An 18,542-nucleotide genomic window follows, 5' to 3' on the forward strand; every position below is an offset into this window, starting at 1 on the left:
CAAGTACCAGATGGTACCAGGCTGTGGCCCATCTATCCCTCCCCAACAGAAGGACTATCTGCTTCACTGTTCACAGGGCTGCTAGTGTTCCTTCTTCTGCACAGGGGGACAGAGCCAAGGCCCCAGTGTGCCTTCCAGTGCGCCTTCCAGTGCATCTGCAGCAGAGGAAGTAATCCGCACTAGGAATAGGGCTGAGATAAGTGACTAGGGTGTGGACAGATGGGATGGGGAGGGAGCAGACTCCTGGATCCAACGCCCCCTCCCCCATATGCCAACAGCATAAGTGCACCACTGTTTGTGGGGAGGGGGAAGTAATCTATCAGGCTGGTACAGGTTATTCCCTGTCTCTCCTCTTCACCCATATCAGGGTGGGGAACTGGGATGCAGATTGGGACTCTGAGTCACAGGCTGGTTCCCAGGCTGTTTCTGGAGCAGTGCAAGAATGTGCTGCTGCTTACTCAGCAAAGCCACGCTTTCACCCATGATAAAAAGGAGAACACTCAGAGTTGTACAAACTAGAGCATGTTTCAAACTCATACAATTGCATCCATTTTATCTGATGATAGTTATGTAGCTATCCTACCAATTTAATACATTAATAGTGAGGATACACATTCATACCGTATCATGTTTTGCTATTGATAATATTACAGTGGTACAAGAACCAGTGCTGTTATTCAAGAAGGGAAAATCAAATCAAGAGGGTCTGGAAGCCAAGAGAATGGAAGTAGGGTTAGTAAATTGGTATCTGTTGTCTCCCAGTTGGAGCTGGCCTGGGTAGTTATATTTGTCTCTGCTAAAGTAACAAGCTCTCTCAATTTTGCATCGCCTTGTAGCCTTGTTGGGTGGGATAAATTGATTAAGATTGTTCTGGGACAGTGTTCATTTTATAGGCAAATATGCTAGAAATGTGTGTCTGCACTAAATTGGATTCCTTCCCTCTTACCCATGGTTGCTTTTTTTTCCCCTTTTCTTTCAGTGTTTGACCTTCTGCGCAAGGGGTAAGTAGCCCGCAGGGGACTTTAGGGAATAGAATGTTTAGGTGTTTGCAGTTCTCATCAGATGGAGAGCCAGCTTCTGAATGCAGGAGGACTCATTCACTAACTCCCTGGGTGAAATGCAGAGGACGATGTGTAAGATGGTGCCAGTTGTACGTCACTAAGTGGGTGTGAAGGAGACAGATTCCGATTGCAGTTACACCACTGTAAATGTGCAGATACTCTATAGATTTTGTAGTCACTGCAGATTTACACTGGCATAACTGCTTTCAGAATCTGGTGAAGGGAGTCTGACTTGGTGTAACTTACGTGTCAAGTGGCCAGAAGAAGTTTTTAGATAGTGTAAGTTAAAGTAACTTCCACCTTACACCTTCTTCTGTCATGTCTATGTATAGGGTACATTTCCTTAGACTTCCTTTCACTCGTTTATTCACCAGTGTCTAACCTTATGCCAATCATATTGAATTCTCCTTCCCCCCAGTTATTTGAGACACAACATTTTGTAAATGCAGGAGCTTTTCCACCTCCACACATTACATTATCCATATCTTTGGGAGAGATACAGTTTACAGCAGATCCTGAAGCGCGTACAATCTTAATATGCAAGACATGTCCAGGATGGGAGAAGGGAAGTCTTACTAACCATGGTTTTGAATGCCCCTGCCTCAGCGAGAGATGAAGCAGTCAAGATCAGACAGAGAATCTCTATCACAATGAGCAACTGAACACAAGTCTGTATCGTAATCCAGTGCCTTAGCCACAAGACCATCCTGCCTTACGAGCTGCTTTGCTTTGTTTCTTCTGGGTCCCAGCACTCACTTTCAGTTCTTTAGATTCTGATGTGGGCTCTGCTTTTCTTTTTGCTGGGTCCTCCAACATAAGAACGTCCAGACTGGGTCAGACCAATGGTCCATCTAGCCCAGTATCCTGTCTTCTGACAGTGGCCAATGCAAGTGAGAACCTCTGCATGCTGTAGCATAGATGCAGTCTGATGTGCATGTGATGCACAATTTTCAGTGTGACATGATAGTTGTTATTGCAGCAAACAATTGATGACCATCACAGAGTAAAATGAGATCATCCTTAGAATTTACTGCTCCAAATGAGGAGAGGTAATGGCGGAAAATGCCTTCCAGAGTACCAGCTGCCAGGTAGAAACGTGGGCTGGAATCTTGGCTCAACCAAAAAAAACCCAACGATGCAGGGTCGCGATACAGTTTTAAAATATCATAGCATATTCATGTGTCACTGCGCCCGCCATGTGGCAGAGTGGTGGTTGTTAATGTTATCGTCCTGGTGGGGTGATGGTTTTAGGCCTCATCAAGTAGAGGATGAAAAGCTGTTCACTGTTCACGCCAATTGAAGGGTAGCCTTTTCCTGAGCAGAGTCCATTGTGTTGTGTAGCATGTTGTGGTAGTTTAGGGTGTTTGGCACTGGCCTCGCTCTACTCCAATTGAAGCAACTGGTAAAACTCCCACTGACTTCAGTGGAATGAGAGTTGAGACAGTGGTAAGCACCTTTGAAAATCCCATCCTTAGCAACTACTGAAGACAATGATAGTCTTTCCAGTGGCTTCATTTGGCTTTGGATCAGGCCCTTAATTAGTGATCGGTAGAAATACCCTCATTGATTTCAGTGGGCATCGGATTGGGTCCTAAGGGTGTAATATTACAAAGTACTGAGCACCCTCAATTACCATTTATTTCAAGGCAGGATTGATCCCTAATACTCTCCAGGACCTATTACTTCTGCTTTGGAGCCAAACAGAACAAACGGTAGAAGACGTGAAAGGCGGGTTTACCCTTTGAAGCTATGCGTACACTGCAAAGTGAAGGTCTGATTGTAGCACGGGCAGGCGTACCCAGGTTAGCGTTAATCTAGCTAGCACGGGTAACAGCAGTTAATCAATCAGACCTTCATTTTGCAGTGTAGACAAATCCAGAAGTTCCTCTTTCCAAACTCTCCTCCCATACTTGATTTAGGGCCAGGTCCAACTCCCAAGGAGGTCACTGGGCGCCTTTCCATTGACTTTAATTGCACTTGGAATGGGCCTGTAATTCAGAATACAAGGAAGAGGGAGAAGGAGAGCTAAGTCGGCAGGGAGACTCCGTGCATTTTATTTCCCTTTACCACCTTTTTTTGGGCTGCCATCTCTTGCAGGTTAATGGTGACAGGATGAGAGACAAGGAAGGTGTTACTGGTGACCAGGACAACAATTGTCCCTTGGGGAAGAGGGAAAACTCTCTTTTGAGTCTGCACGGCTCAGAAAAAGCCATTGTAATCAGCTGCTGCCACGAGGGGGGCTGTGCCACTCTTTTGAAGCAACCTTTCTACCGCTAGCAGATGGCAATTATACTTCATTAGCAGTCCTGTCGCTCCCATTGCTTCTCTCAGGAGCCAGCAACATGAAAATGTTGCCATGTGATGGGGGAGGAAGCTGGAAATCGGTGACAAAAATGGAAACAGCATTAAGCTCATCTATTGAAGGGGGGGGCTAAAAAGCACAGAGAGTAGTTTTCTGACAGCTTCCTTGAGGTTTTGGGCGGGAGGGCACAGGGTGGTTAAAAGAGAGGGTAGCTGCCGAGAAGCCGCTGGAGACCTTTTTTGCTGACATTCTGTTGTGCATTGATTCTCAACGAGGGCTCAACCTTGCAAGATACTGAGAACTCTGGCTCGGATCCAGCACAGCATTTAAGCACATGCCTAAGTCTCTTGAAGTCAGTGGGAATACTCGCATGCTTAAATTCTGCTTTGCTGCCTTGGTGCCAAATACCTTGCAGAATCAGGCATAATCCTACAAGATGTTAAGCACCCCCACCTCCCATTTTCATCATTGAGAGTTGAATGTGCTCCTTACCTCTCAGAAAGTGCTAAACAGCTCATAGAGTCTAGGCCCTAATTGCCATTTACACTTGGCTCTCAGCTGGAGGCAGGGGGAGAGGAGGGTCACTTACGAGACTCTGCACGTCTATTAACAATGAAGACATAAAGGGGGCCACCAGGGTAGGGAAAAGGGAGCTTTCAATCCGACTGCTGACTCTTGAGACATTTTCCCAGGCTGACCTGTACTGCACCTTGCACAGGAAAACAGGGTTTAAAGAGCAGCTAAAATGATACATCAGAAATATTTTCATGTTAATGTCAAACCCTACAAGGAAAAATATTTAGCCCTTAGTCTGGTCTCATTTAAACCTGGACGACGCTGGTTTTATTGCCCTTTGCTTCAGGAGCAAATCCTAACTCGCAGAATGTCAAATCAGAATTGGAAGACTACTTTTGATATGCAAGTCATGTTCCAACTGTATGGTGCTTGAAAAGGCCATAAGGTAATATACCACCATCAGTTTCTTTCTGTGAAATTGATAGTAATGGTTGTGACATGCTTCTTTAATAAGTGATATAATAATAAAACAATTTTGCACTTTTTATAACACTTTTCATCCATGGTTGTCAATGTTTCACCTTGAGAGGTAGGTATTATCCTGATTTTACAGAAGGGGAAACAGACAATTAGGGCCTGAATTTTAGAAGTGCTGAGTATGCCCAGTTCCCATTGCCTTCAGCTGGAGTTGTGGGTGCTCAGTCCTCTGAAAATCAAATCCTAGGGGTCAGATTTTCAAAAGAGCTCAGCTCCCTTTTAGACACCAAAGTAAATGGCCAGATTTTCCAAAGAGCTCAGCATGCTGGGTCTTTTGAAAATCTATCCCCTAAGTGTCAGAATGGGAGATGATGGAAGGTGAGTACGTTTAAAAATCTGGCACTTATGTAGGTACCTGAATGGGAGCTGAGCTCTTTTGAAAATCTGGCCCCCATTGTGTTTGCTGAGCACTTCTGTAAATCTGGTCAGAAATGACTTGCCCAGGATCATGCGGAGTCATGGACAGAAATAGAACCCAAGAGCTCTGTTTACTAGCTGACTGCTCTAACTGCTAGAGCACACTCCTTCTTCAAATAAAGAATATTATTTCCCGTTAACTGGGCATTTGGTAATTTTCCCTTTTTCCTTTCAGACCTGTCATGGAGGTGCCAACTGACCAGCCATTCACTGAAGAGCAGGCTCGGCTCTACTTTAAGGACATTGTCATGGGCATAGAGTACTGTGAGTACCAAGATCAGCTGCACCTTTGCAGAGCATTGCACTGACCTACATTCTTGTTTGAAGCCAACCTTTTCATCACTTGTGAACTGTCAGGGGAGTAAAAGGATACTCTCTAATCATATATGAAGGGGTTTGCAAGATTGGCAATGACCCGTCTCAGCCTGGATTTGTATGGGCCATATAACAGTTATTCAGTGGCAGCTGTTCTTTAAAGTGGCACTATGAAAACGATTAGCAATTTTTTTTTTTGTTAACTCTCTTGGATAAAAATTGTAGACTTTAATTCTTACAGCTGCGCCAAGCTTGGCTGAAGCCAGGAAACAGCCTTTGCAAAGACACAGGCTAAGAAAGTCAATTAGCTTCGGTTGAAGTGAATTTGCGCTGCTTCCAGCTGAGCTGTGGGGGAAGAGCTTGCAAGTGGCTACTGGAGGGCTTCTGTCCTTGTCTCCTCCCTTTGGAATGCATCTCAGTGATTCATCATTACTCAGGGCTGTGACATGCAGAGAACATGCCACCTCATCACCTGCCATCACAGCTGGTGGCTTGTGTATTTCACAGAATCCTCATTCAGTATTCAGCATCTGTATATTTTTAATGGGCTATTGCACAATTTAATTTAATAAATCAAATATTGTGTTTCTCCCTCTAACCTGGCAGATGGGTTCCCAAGTATTTGGGGCCAGATTCTTATCTAAGATCCAGGATTGAGTACTACAAAAGGGCCAGATTTTAACCTTAAATGGTCATCAGGGAATTTCCCTGGCATAAGGGAACTGGCATATCACTGCTGGCATAAAGATAATGGAGACAGCCCCTGTGCCAGCTGCCCCACCCCGCATGTAAGGAAATGTTGGGGGAGGAAGGGAGTCGTGAGTAGTTGTGTAGGATAAGAGCAGCCTTTGACTGTCTAGCTCTTACTGAGACCAATGCACACTGCCCCTCAGGAATCAGGATCAAAGATCCATTTATGGATTCCTTGATGCTACTTCCTTTTCTGCACTGAGCAGAGATCTAGCATTCCAGAGCTTGCTTGCTCTGTCTAAAAGCTATCAGTTGGGTTTTTACACCAAACTCATCACCATGGTATCTGAGTCTCTACCAGATGGTCTCCTTACTTCCTTGTGATCTGCAACCTGGAGTTCATTATCTAAGTGCAGGAGGAAATATCTTCCTTCCTTCCTTCCTTCCTGGCTGGGGTTCTCCATTTAAGGCTTCCCTTTCTTAGCATTGACAGAGCCAGACTTCCTATTATTTAAATATTGCTGAAGTTTGCTCTATCTGTGCTGTCACAGGGAATGGTGGCCCTTCAAAACATGCCAGATTTACATCAGCTCAGGACAGTTACATCAGTATCTTTCTATTCCCTTGTATTTCCCAATACTTACTGGAGGAGTACCTAGAAACTGCAGATGCTGAGGTTACCAAGCTGCAGTTTAGTTTTCTTAAGGGCTAGAACTGTACATACAAATGGCTCTCTTAGATGTCCCTTTTCAGTGACTGGAATTAAAACGATTGAACAGTCTCTCTGGCCACTGCTGTACCAAAGAGTTTTAGGCATCTAACTCATATTGACTTCAGTGGGAGTTAGGCATCTAAATAAATAGGAGAATCTGGGCCTCAGAGAGTAGGAATGAAATCCTGGCTCCATTGAAGTCAGTGGCAAAACTCTTGTTAACTTCAGTGCAAAGGCCATAAGGCCATATACCAACAGCAGTTTCTTTCCATGAGACTGATAGTAATGGCTGTAAGAAGAACGAGGAGAACTTGTGGCCCCTTAGAGACTAACAAACTTATTTGGGCATAAGCTTTCATGGGCTAAAATCCACTTCATCAGATGCATGCAGTGGAAGATACAGTAGGAAGATAGATATGCACAGAGAACATGAAAAAATGGGTGTTGACATACCAGCTCTAACAAGACTAATCAATTAAGGTGGGCTATTATCAGCAGGAGAAAAAAAACTTTTGTAGTGATAATCAGGATGGCCCATTTCCAACAGTTGAGAAGCTGGTGTGAGTAACAGTAGGGGGGAAATTAGCATGGGGGAATAGATTTTAGTTTGTGTAATGACCCGCTTCTTTAGTAAGTGATATAATAATAAATAATACAGTTTTGTACATTTTATAAAACTTTTCATCCGTGGTTGTCAGTGTTTCACCTTGGGGTAGGTATTATCCTGATTATCCAGGATTTCACTGTAGAGGACGCATCTTACAGCCTTTACTCAGGTCAGTAGCTTCATTGACAACTTTAGTAAAGCTGTCTATGGGCTAGGTTGTGTTACCCTCTCTCATATTGAATCATACCTTCCAATACAAGCTGTGAGTAGTAAGTGAGAGTTGAAGGATCAGACCGTAGGGAGACTTCTAGATATGTAACCTAACCTGTTTTGCTTCCATAGTCTGAAATGCAACATTTTCCACTGTTTCAACCATTAGGAAAATCTGTTCATCTTATTGAACCAGAGGGAATAATTTCTAATGCACTTCCACTGACCATATTTTAACAAAGCAAAGACATAGCCTTGTCAGTCTAAAAGAAATGTATTATCCTGTAATACGTACTTAGAGCCTTGTCTGTCTTCAGTTAATTGGATCTCAGAAAGACACAGGGAGGTCTACTGCTCTCCCCATAGGCTAAACAAAGCTTTAGGTTTTGCTTGGCTCTTTTACAGAAGATCGGGATCTGAAAGGATAACTGGAATGTGAATAGAAGAGGAGTACTTGTGGCACCTTAGAGACTAACAAATTTATTAGAGCATAAGCTTTCGTGAGGTACAGCTCACTTCGTCCCTAACGAGCACAGCAGGCTTTGCTGAGATGAAGGAAGATCATTCACAAGGCCACATTCATATCACATGCTGCAATACATTAGCTCTGTCTTCCACCTGAAACTAAACGCACCATACCAGCCTCTGAATGGAAATGAAAGAAATACTTAGTCATTGGGACTGTAGTTTGAGTTAAGGCTGCAGGGTCCAAGGCCATTTTGCCAGTAGAGTTTATGAGTTAGAAAAAATTGTAGTTTATATTCTGATAGTGCCTAGATCACTCCACAGAGATCAGGGGCCTGTTTTGCTTGGCACTGGGTGTGCACATAGTAAATGACAGCTCCTGCCCCAAAGTAGTTACAGTCTAAAAGGTTGCAGAGTAGCAGCCATGTTAGTCTGTATCCGTAGAAAGAAAAGGAGGACTTGTGGCACCTTAGAGACTAACAAATTTATTTGAGCATAAGCTTTCGTGAGCTACAGCTCACTCCATCGGAGGCATACAGTGGAAAATATAGTGGGGAGATTTTTACAGTGGAAACTGCTCATGCTCAAATAAATTGGTTAGTCTCTAAGGTGCCACAAGTACTCCTTTTCTTTTTGATAATTGTTATGTAATTTGCTAGACTCAATCACCATGCAGCTGTTTTAAGCTCACAATGTTCACAGCAGTAACTGCATCATTGCTAGTTGTGTCTTATTAAATTAGATATTAAAAACTGGATTCTCGTCACAAACTGGAATGTATTAATCAAGAACAATATGCTGCATGTAAGGAATCTTGTTTTAGATGGAAAATGACTGTATGACTGAATACAAGCCTGCCTATGACAGGCTTCTGAGTAGCAGCCGTGTTAGTCTGTATCCTCAAAAAGAACAGGAGGACTTGTGGCACCTTAGAGACTAACCAATTTATTTGAGCATAAGCTTTCGTGAACTACAGCTCACTTCATCGGATGCGTGTAATGCTGTAGAAATATTGGCTTAAGTTACTTATTGGTGCCTGTCACAGAGTGGGCTGGCCCCATAAGGAGAGTTGGGCTAGCCCCACCTGTGCCTAATTACCTGTTGCCAGTGGTTGGGTCAGGTGCCCATGTTTCACCCAATGGCAGCCAGGGGTTGGTGCTTCTTACAGAAAGGAGCCTGCTCCATTGAGAGAGAGCCACCTGTAGGGAGATTCTTACTGGGATACAGAGTTAGAGAAGACCGGGGCAGAAGTTTTCCCTACCAGCCAGAGGCAAAGGCCTGGCTGGAGCTGTGTGCAGTGACAGGCAGGAGCAAAACCCTTAGGAGAGGCAGAGCAAACTGCTGAGCGCGTGGGGTGCCCCGATTGAGACAGGGATGACCTAGCATGAGGTTGCCAGGTGTCTGCTTTTATTTTCTTGATCTGTGTTGTTTTAGTAAACTAGATTCTGGAGTATCTCATATACACAAGAATCTGGGACATTTCCTCAGAGAACTGAGGTATTGGCAGGGTCTGATGCTAAATGAGATGAAATTCTGTTACAGTGCCCTTCCTGAATCCATGGTACAAGCCATCAGCATTTACCTTTCCTTGCCAGTGTGACAGTGATTGGCACAAGATTAGCTGGGCAGGAGTGACATTACAGTGGGTGACAAAAATGTCCAAAAACCATTGTTTTTTAGTGTGTTTATTAATTTCATTTATTTAAATATAATTCCAGTTGCGCCTGTCTAAACTCTAGGCAGGGAGTGCATACGCATGTGTGTTTGTGCACACACAGGTAGATCCCAATTCAGCAATCTCTTAAACACATGCATAACGTTAAGCACATAAGTAATCCCATCCTTATTCAACAGGGCCCCGATCAAAGAAAGCAGCCCTATTCAGGAAAGCGCCATATCCACACGCTCAAGTGTAAAGTCATTTCCTGAACTGGGAGGGAAAGCCCTCTACCATGTGCTTAAGTAGCATTGAAGCCAATGGGAGTTAAACATCAAGTGCTTTGCTGAACAAAGATGGGGATGTTCACATTTTTAAAATTAAGCATGTGCTGCACTTAAGTGTTTTCTGAAACAGAGCCATGATGATGTATTGTGCACTTAGATAATGCATTTCAGTTGAGCAACTCAAAGAGTTTAATAAACATTATTTAAGCTTCACAACACCCCTTGAGTGAAAGCAACTGGTAAACTGAGTTGTCCAAAAGTTACCTTGACTTATGTAATGAGTCAGTAGCAGAGCTAGGAATAGAATACAGAAGTCCTGACTCCTGTTCCCCAGCCCTAATACCTGGACAACACTTCCTACCAAATATAGAGAACAAATCATTGTTTTTCTTTAATATTGGCTAACAGTGCTAGAACCCAGAATCCCTATAAATAGGAGTGGTACAACATTTCAGAGTCAGACCATCTTCCACCCTAAACATGGTTGGAAATGTTTAAAACAACACATGAAAAATCTACAGATTTGCTGGAGTAAAAAGAAAACCCCATTTATTTGCTTAGAGTATTTTTTTTTTTTTTGTATCTCAGGTACAGTGGGTTAGAGGTTTGACATCTTGAGTACAATTAGTAAGGTTTCTTCCAGGTTAACTTAATGCTAATTTTCTTGTCAATAACCAAGCTTTACATTGGTTTGCTGAATAAAGATGAATTGGATGTCCTGCAGATTTGCTTTGGCAGGTGAACCGTGGAAACCAGCACCAGGTAAAGTAAATAATAGAAGGAGCATGTTTTTTCCACAACTGTCAGGCTGACATCTCTTAATGAGAAATCTCTCTCTTGCTGGGAGCTGACATTTGGTTTAACAAAAGGAGGTGGAGGCTACACTGCATCTCTTTCCAAATTAGCGATGTAAGTGTGTGTGCATGTATGCATGTGCACGTTTGAGGTGAGGGTGAGAGAGAAAAGGCTTGTTATATAAAATTGCATCAAGCAATCCATTTATCAATATGGGGTTTGGCAGGCACACAGTTGGCTGAAGTACTCTTTTGAAGCCTGAATGTTCCTGAAGTCCTTATTCGGGCAAAGCCCTAGGACTTCAGGATTCAGCCGTGTCTGCGTGTGTGTGTCTGTGTATTCAATTACTGCACTCACAAGACAGACATTATAATTTAAACTAAATTCTTAGTGAGTCAGAATGCTGATTCACTCTCCAGGGACCTACTTTAATGAATGAAGCTTTCACAATGATGTCATTGTTTGTTTAGTCTCCTTGGATTTGGAGTAGAAAGCATCATACCTTAAGGCAGTGGTCACCAACCGGTCGATCACGATCAACAGGTCAATCCTAGAGGATCCCCCAGTCGATCACGATCTCTGGTAGTGCAGCGGGGCTGCCACTAAGGTAGGATCCCTGCCTACCCTGGCCCCATGCCGCTCCCGGAAGCAGCCAGTGCAGCCCTGGGGGGAGGGGGGAGCCACATGCCCCACCACTGCCGCCAGGGGCCCCAGGGACGCGTTGGCTCCTTCCAAGAGCGGCGGGGGGCCATGGTAGGCAGGGAGCCTGCCTTAGCAGCAGCCACGCTGCACCACCGACCGGGAGCCGCTGAAGGTAAGTGCTGCCCGGCAGCAGGCCGCACCCCAGCCCTGAGCCCCGTCCCGGAGCCAGCACCCTGAACCCCCTCCTGTACCCCAAGCCCCTGCCCTGACCCCACCCCCTGAGCCAGTACTCTATACCCCCTCCTGCACCCCAACACTCTGCCCCAACCTGGAGTCCTTTCCTGCACCCAAACTGCCTCCCAGAGCTTGCACCCCTCACTTTATGTCGGGGGTGGAATGGAAATTAACCCAGTGTCCTCCACACAGTGCAGTGGTTGATTGCTACGCTCATCCTACTCTCCTTCCCGGCCCCCCCGAAGTGACTGTGTTTCACTGGTACCAAATGGATATAGTGTAAATGTTTGTGGCATACTTTAGGAGGATTGTATTGATGTAAAATGTTTTTGTAATTGTATTTGTTACTATTAAATATCATAAGAGTTAAAAATATTTTAAGAGTAAATTTTACTTAGCATGAAATTGAAAGGAGACCATTCCCTCTTACTCTATGTAAGAAAAGGTCCAGTAGAAACACTGGCATGCCATAGCAATTTATATAACATCTTCCTCATCTCACTACAGAATTAGAGATTTTGGCCTGTATGTGTTTACTATAGATGGGTTTAACTAGAACCTCAAATGTGACCCCCCTGAACCCTTCAAAATTTTAGGGTGAGGTTGGGTTCAGATACCCAGATCGGGCCCAAACTCTACGGTTTTAATTGAGGAACTCGAGTCAATTAGCTTCATTTTGTAAGGGCCTGACTCTGGAGTCTTTACACAGGCTAAAGTTCCATTGGCTGCAGTGGGAGTTATGCCATAGTAAAGATGAACTGCAGGATTTGTCCCTTTGCACTTCATCTGCAAGCATGATATTAGTTTTATCTGGATCACAAAAAGCTGGAACAGCTGCAGTTGCTGTGAGTGAAATGAAGAAAATCCATTCTTTCTGCCACTTTTGCACTAGGAAATGTAAAGTCTCTCTATTGATTGTATTAAGGAAAACCTGCTTTGCTTACTATGTGGCAGGTCTACTATCCGCTCAAGGGAACCCCTGTCATCTGTTAGTTGAACCAGTGGGTCAGAAAGAGGAACAGGAAAGGAAAATGAAGTGCAGCTAAAATCATTGGGAAGGTACTTTTCCTGCAGTACAGTCATACAAAGCAATTCTCAGTAAACTCCCCCACCAGCATCTGGAGCGCTGCGCCATATACTAAACCCAGAACAATATGTAAATGCCTGCAGTGCTGATCGAAAGCTGGCTTTTCCAAGATAAAACGTATCTTTCTTCTGTACTATCAATATGTGACTATAATTCCCTTTATCTTAAAAGGGGAGTTAAGTAAATATATCAACAGAAGAGTCAATTGCAGTGGATTTGTTTTAAGAGTATTCTCAGGACTGTTATCAAGTGACAGGTAAATTCAAACGCTGGTGACATGGCAAGTAAAAGCCCTGGTGTACCCATGGTCTTGTTTTGGATTTTGCAGCTGCATGTTCTGCATGACGCATCTGTTGTGTGGGCTTTTGCAAATGTGGCTGTAAGCGCATAATGCACATGGAGAAAGGAGGATGGTCTTGTGGTGAAGACACTGCCATGGAACTCAGGAGATTTGGGTTCAGTTCCTGGGTCTACCACAGACTCCCTATGTGACCTTTCTACGTCACTTAATCTCTCTAGGAATCAGTTCCCATCTGTAAAATAAGGAAAATAATCCTCCTTTTCTCCCATTTCTTGTCTGTTTAATTTGAAGACCCATCTGGGCAAGGACTGTCTTTTACTATGTGTATACACAGCACCTAACACAGTGGGGCCCTGGTTTCAACTGGGGCCTGTAGGCACTGCTGAAATATAAACAGTAAGAACATAGCCAGTACTTGTGGCACCTTAGAGACTAACCAATTTATTTGAGCATGAGCTTTCGTGAGCTACAGCTCACTTCATCGGATGCATACTGTGGTTGAAGTGAGCTGTAGCTCACGAAAGCTCATGCTCAAATAAATTGGTTAGTCTCTAAAGTGCCACAAATACTCCTTTTCTTTTTGCGAATACAGACTAACACGGCTGTTACTCTGAAACATAGCCAGTGTTTGTGTGTATTGTAATAAATCTATTACGTCCTGTTTCTCCCGCCTCTCATTAAATGTTCTTCCCCGACCTTGCTAAATGCCTGTAAAATGTTGGTTTTAGTGTAGGAGATTCTGGCACTTATGCCTAATCTGTGACAACTGATTTTGCTTATTCTATGAATTCAAAGTTTCCAAAGATCTCAGCTGCCAGAAGTTCTCATTATGAAGTTTTGTGGCCATATTTTCAAAGAAGCTGAGTACCCAATATGCACTCACTGTGCTGAGCTCTGTTGAAAATCTCGCTGTGTGTCCAGGGGCTAATCCCTCCTGGAAATTCTGTCCCAGGTGACTTGCTCAAGGTCATAAAGCAATTCGGTGTTAGACTAGTGAATGGAACCCAGAAGTCCTGATTTACAATCCTCTGCACTGAACATTAGGCTAAGTAAAAAACGTGTAAATGGTCACAGGAAGCAGGCTGTCTCTTAAATGTAGCCTACTGGTATGTCCACTTCCTTTGGATCATCCTTGGTGTCTGTGGAACACTGCAAACTGGCATAGCAGCCTTGCTTCAAAGAACAGCTTTTCATTTTAAGCTTTATCGGTTGCTGCTGCAGCTTCCTTGGTAGAGTGTTAAATCATTTCTCCACTACAGGGCTGATGTGAGGGTAATACTAAACAGACTCTGCAGCAGCACCATATGGATTGCTTTTGCCCTTGAACAGTAACAGGCTTCTGTTTTAATCAAATATAATTCAGCACCAGCCTTAGTAAATAGCATTATGTGCTAATATGTTGCAATTTTTTGTAATGGCGTTTTGGAGAGTTAGTAATGAAGTGCTCAGGCCCTAGGATTTCCAGCAGGGAGAGCAGAGAAGGAAGCTGTTTTAAAAGACAATGGTGAATAATCTCCCATTTCCCCCCTCCTGCGTTTTGCTGCTGGTTGGTATAGATGAACAATTCCCAAATGTCTGCTTTTGAATGACAAGCACAGCCTGTTTTAGTGTCTGAAAGTGGATGTGTTTAGAAATGAGGGGAGAGGGGGTTCTCATTTAAAAGGTGAGTTTAGTGTTTGTGAAATGTGCTGTATTATCACCCCTGAAAGATGGCATGGTGATGGGTTCTGTAAAAGGACCAGAACAGACTGATGTGCTCTTTTCATGCTTCATTAGCAATAAGGAATGCAGGAGACAGGCAGAGTAGTAGGAAAGAGATCTGGATTAAGTATGCACAGAGGGAGAAACCTGTGTTTATCAAGTAGCAGCCTGACCACCAAACTAGGTTCCTCCTGAAACCTGACCCTCTTTTTCGCACAGTCAACCTGTGGAACTCATTGCCAGGGATGTTGTGAAGGCTAAAAGTATAACTGGGTTCAAAAAAGAATTAGGTAAATTCATGGAGGATAGATCCATCAATGGCTATTAGCCAAAATGGTCAGGGATGCAACCCCATGCTCTGGGTGTCCCTAAGCCTGTGACTGCCAGATGTTGGGGCTGGATCACTCAATAATCGCCCTGTTCTGTATATTCCCTCTGAAGCATCTGGCGTTAGCCTCTGCCAGAAGACAGGATAGTGGGCTAGATGGACCATTGGTCAGACCCACTATGGCCATTCTTATGTTATTATGGTCTCCAGTCCCACTCATCATAGCACAGTGCATTCATTGGAAGAGTACCACCTACAGAGGCTGCCCTGCAGCACCATAGGTCTGTGACACAATTTTTTCAGCGTTCTACAATAATAGAACTAATAGAATAATAGAATAATAATAATAATAGAATAATAGAATTGTGCAGCACAATGCAATTTACAGTTGTATTTCCCTTGGGAATAGGCCCACTAGTGTGGCACACAGAGTGAATGGGGTATTGTTGGATGCTGATCTGGCTGGAGCACCTACAGAGGTCTGAGGAGGATTGACAGCAAGGGTTGTATTTGTGATATTTCCTACAAAGTGAGTATTCACCCACGAAAGCTTATGCTCCAATACGTCTGTTAGTCTATAAGGTGCCACAGGACTCTTTGCTGCTTTTACAGATCCAGACTAACACGGCTACCCCTCTGATACTTGATTCTTGAGAGTTTCTCATTTTGATGTCATTGAAGTAGCACTCTGACCCCAGTTCAGAAAAGTATTTAAGCATCTGCTTAACTTTAACACACATGCTTAAATGCTGTCCTGAATATGGATGCTTTTCTTCATCAGGGCCTCAGAACACAGACATCCTGCTGATCTCCTGGACCTTTCTCAATGGGAACTCTGTGTCTGGAATGTTTGCAGGATCAGATTCTTGCTGATATGAGTCAAGAACAGCAAAATGTAGCACCAAACCCTTCCAGCATTTCTGCATTAAAGTCCCTCTGTGTCTTTTCAGGCCTATCATTCAGGAGCATAGAGACATCTGTCTTGAGGAGCTGGTGGAGTGGGCAGTGAAGGAGGTGGAGCAGGGCAAAGTTGAAACAAATAAACCAAGAGTTTTGGAGGGATGTAAGCCAACCTGGAACTGATATGGGTTAGGAAAAACTTTCCATATGGGCAGGTTGTCCCATCAGTGCCTGCTGCGTGGTTATTTGCACCTTCCTTTGAAGCAGCTGATACTAGCCACTGTCAGAAAGAGTATACTGCAATAGATGAACCATTGGTCTGATCCAATATGGCAGGCCTCATGTTCTTATACTAATGAATGGTAGCCTTAGATTTTCAGCGGTTTTGTACTATATATCCATAACTATGATTCCTCACTGCTAACATCAATTAAGTGAAAATACTTTGTTTTAAAAAAACATTGAAAGCCAAGTTTGCAAAAGTTTGGGTGATTCAATTTTATGAGGCCCACATTTAGACACCTACGACCTGATTTTCAGAGTTACTGAGCATTCAGCTGCACTGATTTCAGTTGGAGTTGTGGGTACTCAGCATCTCTGATGATCAAGCTCCAAATTAGTAGACATGCTTGAACATTCTGTGCCTCAGCTTCCCCGTTAGTAATACTTGCCTCTCTCATAAGGGCTGTTGTGAAATTCAATTAATGGATGTTTATAAGGTGTTTAGAGATTCCTGGATGGAAGATGCTATAAGAAGGATAAGAATTATTATTAAGATCCAAATGGTGCCTGAATTGCTGCTTACTTTCTCACAGAAGTGAAGGATGACTCTAATAAAACTGAATTTACCTGAGAGCTCCAGAACCAGATTTTCCCCCAGGGGCTCTAACTGTAATACGGACAATGTTTCATTTTCATTATAAGAAAAGGAGGACTTGTGGCACCTTAGAGACTAACCAATTTATTTGAGCATAAGCTTTCATGAGCTACAGCTCACTTCATCGGATGCATACTGTGGAAAATACAGAAGATGTTCTTATACATACAAACCATGAAAAAATGGGTGTTTACCACTACAAAAGGTTTTCTCTCCCCCCACCCCACTCTCCTGCTGGTAATAGCTTATCTAAAGTGATCACTCTCCTTACAATGTGTATGATAATCAAAAAGGGGGAGGGGGGAGAAAACCTGGATTTGTGCTGGAAATGGCCCACCTTGATTATCATACACATTGTAAGGAGAAAGAAAGGGAGTACTTGTGGCACCTTGGAGACTAGCCAGTTTATTTGGGCGTGAGCTTTCGTGGGCTACAGCTCACTTCATCGGATCCACAGTATGCATCCGATGAGGTGAGCTGTGGCTCACGAGGGCTTGTGCTCGGGTGAATTGGTTGGTCTCTAGGCCACAAGTTGGCCACAAGTACTCCTTTTCTTTTTGCGAATACAGACTAACATGGCTGTTACTCTGAAACCTGTCATTGTAAGGAGAGTGATACTTTAGATAAGCTATTACCAACAGGAGAGTGGGTTTGTGGGGGCGGGGGAGGGGAGAAAACCTGGATTTGTGCTGGAAATGGCCCAACTTGATTATCATGCACATTGTAAGGAGAGTGATCACTTTAGATAAGCTATTACCAGCAGGAGAGTGGGGTGGGGGGAGAGAAAACCTTTTGTAGTGGTAAACACCCATTTTTTCATGGTTTGTATGTATAAGAACATCTTCTGTATTTTCCACAGTATGCATCCGATGAAGTGAGCTGTAGCTCATGAAAGCTTATGCTCAAATAAATTGATTAGTCTCTAAGGTGCCACAAGTACTCCTTTTCTTTTTGCGACTACAGACTAACACGGCTGCCACTCTGAAACCTGTCATTTTCATTATGAAGCAGTATTGATTTATTTTTTAAATCAGGTCCGTCAGTTAACATTGAGACAGCAGCGCAACTTGTACGCAGGGAGCTTGTTGTAGTGAGCAGCCAATCTCAGCACTAAAGAGCTGAACAATTTCCAGCCAAAATGAACAGCTTAAACCATTTGTTTGAAGTCTTTGACAAATCATCTGCTCTGGGATTTTTTTTACCAGGAAACTGTGTTCTCATTGGCCCAGATCTATATTGATTTACACTACTTTAGGATCAGACCTATTATCTTTATACTGGAGTAACAGTGAATGCACTATTTGGCTGTCTCTGAGACTCCCTAAAGTGGTTGTTGCACTCAGGATCTTGGGTATGTAGAAGGAATGTGATCAGGTTACAGCTCTACTCACTCTACTGAGGGTAAAGATCAATCAAAAAGGTTTCTCAAAGCCAAGTGCCGTGGTATGGTCCAGAGAAAAGACCAACTGGTTTATGGCTAGTTAAGCAATGTCTTCAGCTGCTGAGATAAGAGAACAAGTGTCTCATTACAGCATTTGTCTCTACCGTAGCTGAAGATGATCTGTTAATATTGGATTCCTGTCTGCTGGACCAGGTGAACCACATCAGTTTGCAGCGTAGGACTAAAATGTTAACTGCTTCATATCAGCCTGGAAAACCAGCCTCAGTTCATACCAGTATACAGCAAGCAGTCGGATCTGTTAGGGAGAAAATCATTATTTATTCATACCAACGTGAGCAGAGGTGCTGGCCTGAAAGTGTGCTCTGACTTACTGGGTGGGGGAATGCATGTTCAGGACAAGCTCAAGATGCCCTGAACAGCTTTTATAAAGCGTGCAGTCACAAGCTGAAGTAACTTCCTACCAGTGCTGCCTACAAGAAAAATGGAGTGAATGTTGAGG

General features: G+C 43.6%; 1 protein-coding gene across 7 annotated transcripts in view; it reads left to right on the forward strand.

Annotated features, from left to right (window-relative positions):
- The window catches only part of CAMKK1 (calcium/calmodulin dependent protein kinase kinase 1), a 197,326-nt gene that overhangs the window by 134,812 nt on the left and 43,972 nt on the right, over positions 1-18,542 (forward strand). For all 7 annotated transcript variants that reach the window (XM_073315804.1, XM_073315803.1, XM_073315808.1 and 4 more), the window contains 2 exons: positions 980-1,001; positions 5,009-5,097. In XM_073315804.1, the coding sequence (XP_073171905.1) occupies positions 980-1,001; positions 5,009-5,097 (111 nt within the window). The remainder of the gene's footprint in view (positions 1-979; positions 1,002-5,008; positions 5,098-18,542) is intronic.

This window comes from Lepidochelys kempii, chromosome 17 (assembly GCF_965140265.1).
Source record: "Lepidochelys kempii isolate rLepKem1 chromosome 17, rLepKem1.hap2, whole genome shotgun sequence".
Taxonomy (NCBI): domain Eukaryota; kingdom Metazoa; phylum Chordata; order Testudines; family Cheloniidae; genus Lepidochelys; species Lepidochelys kempii.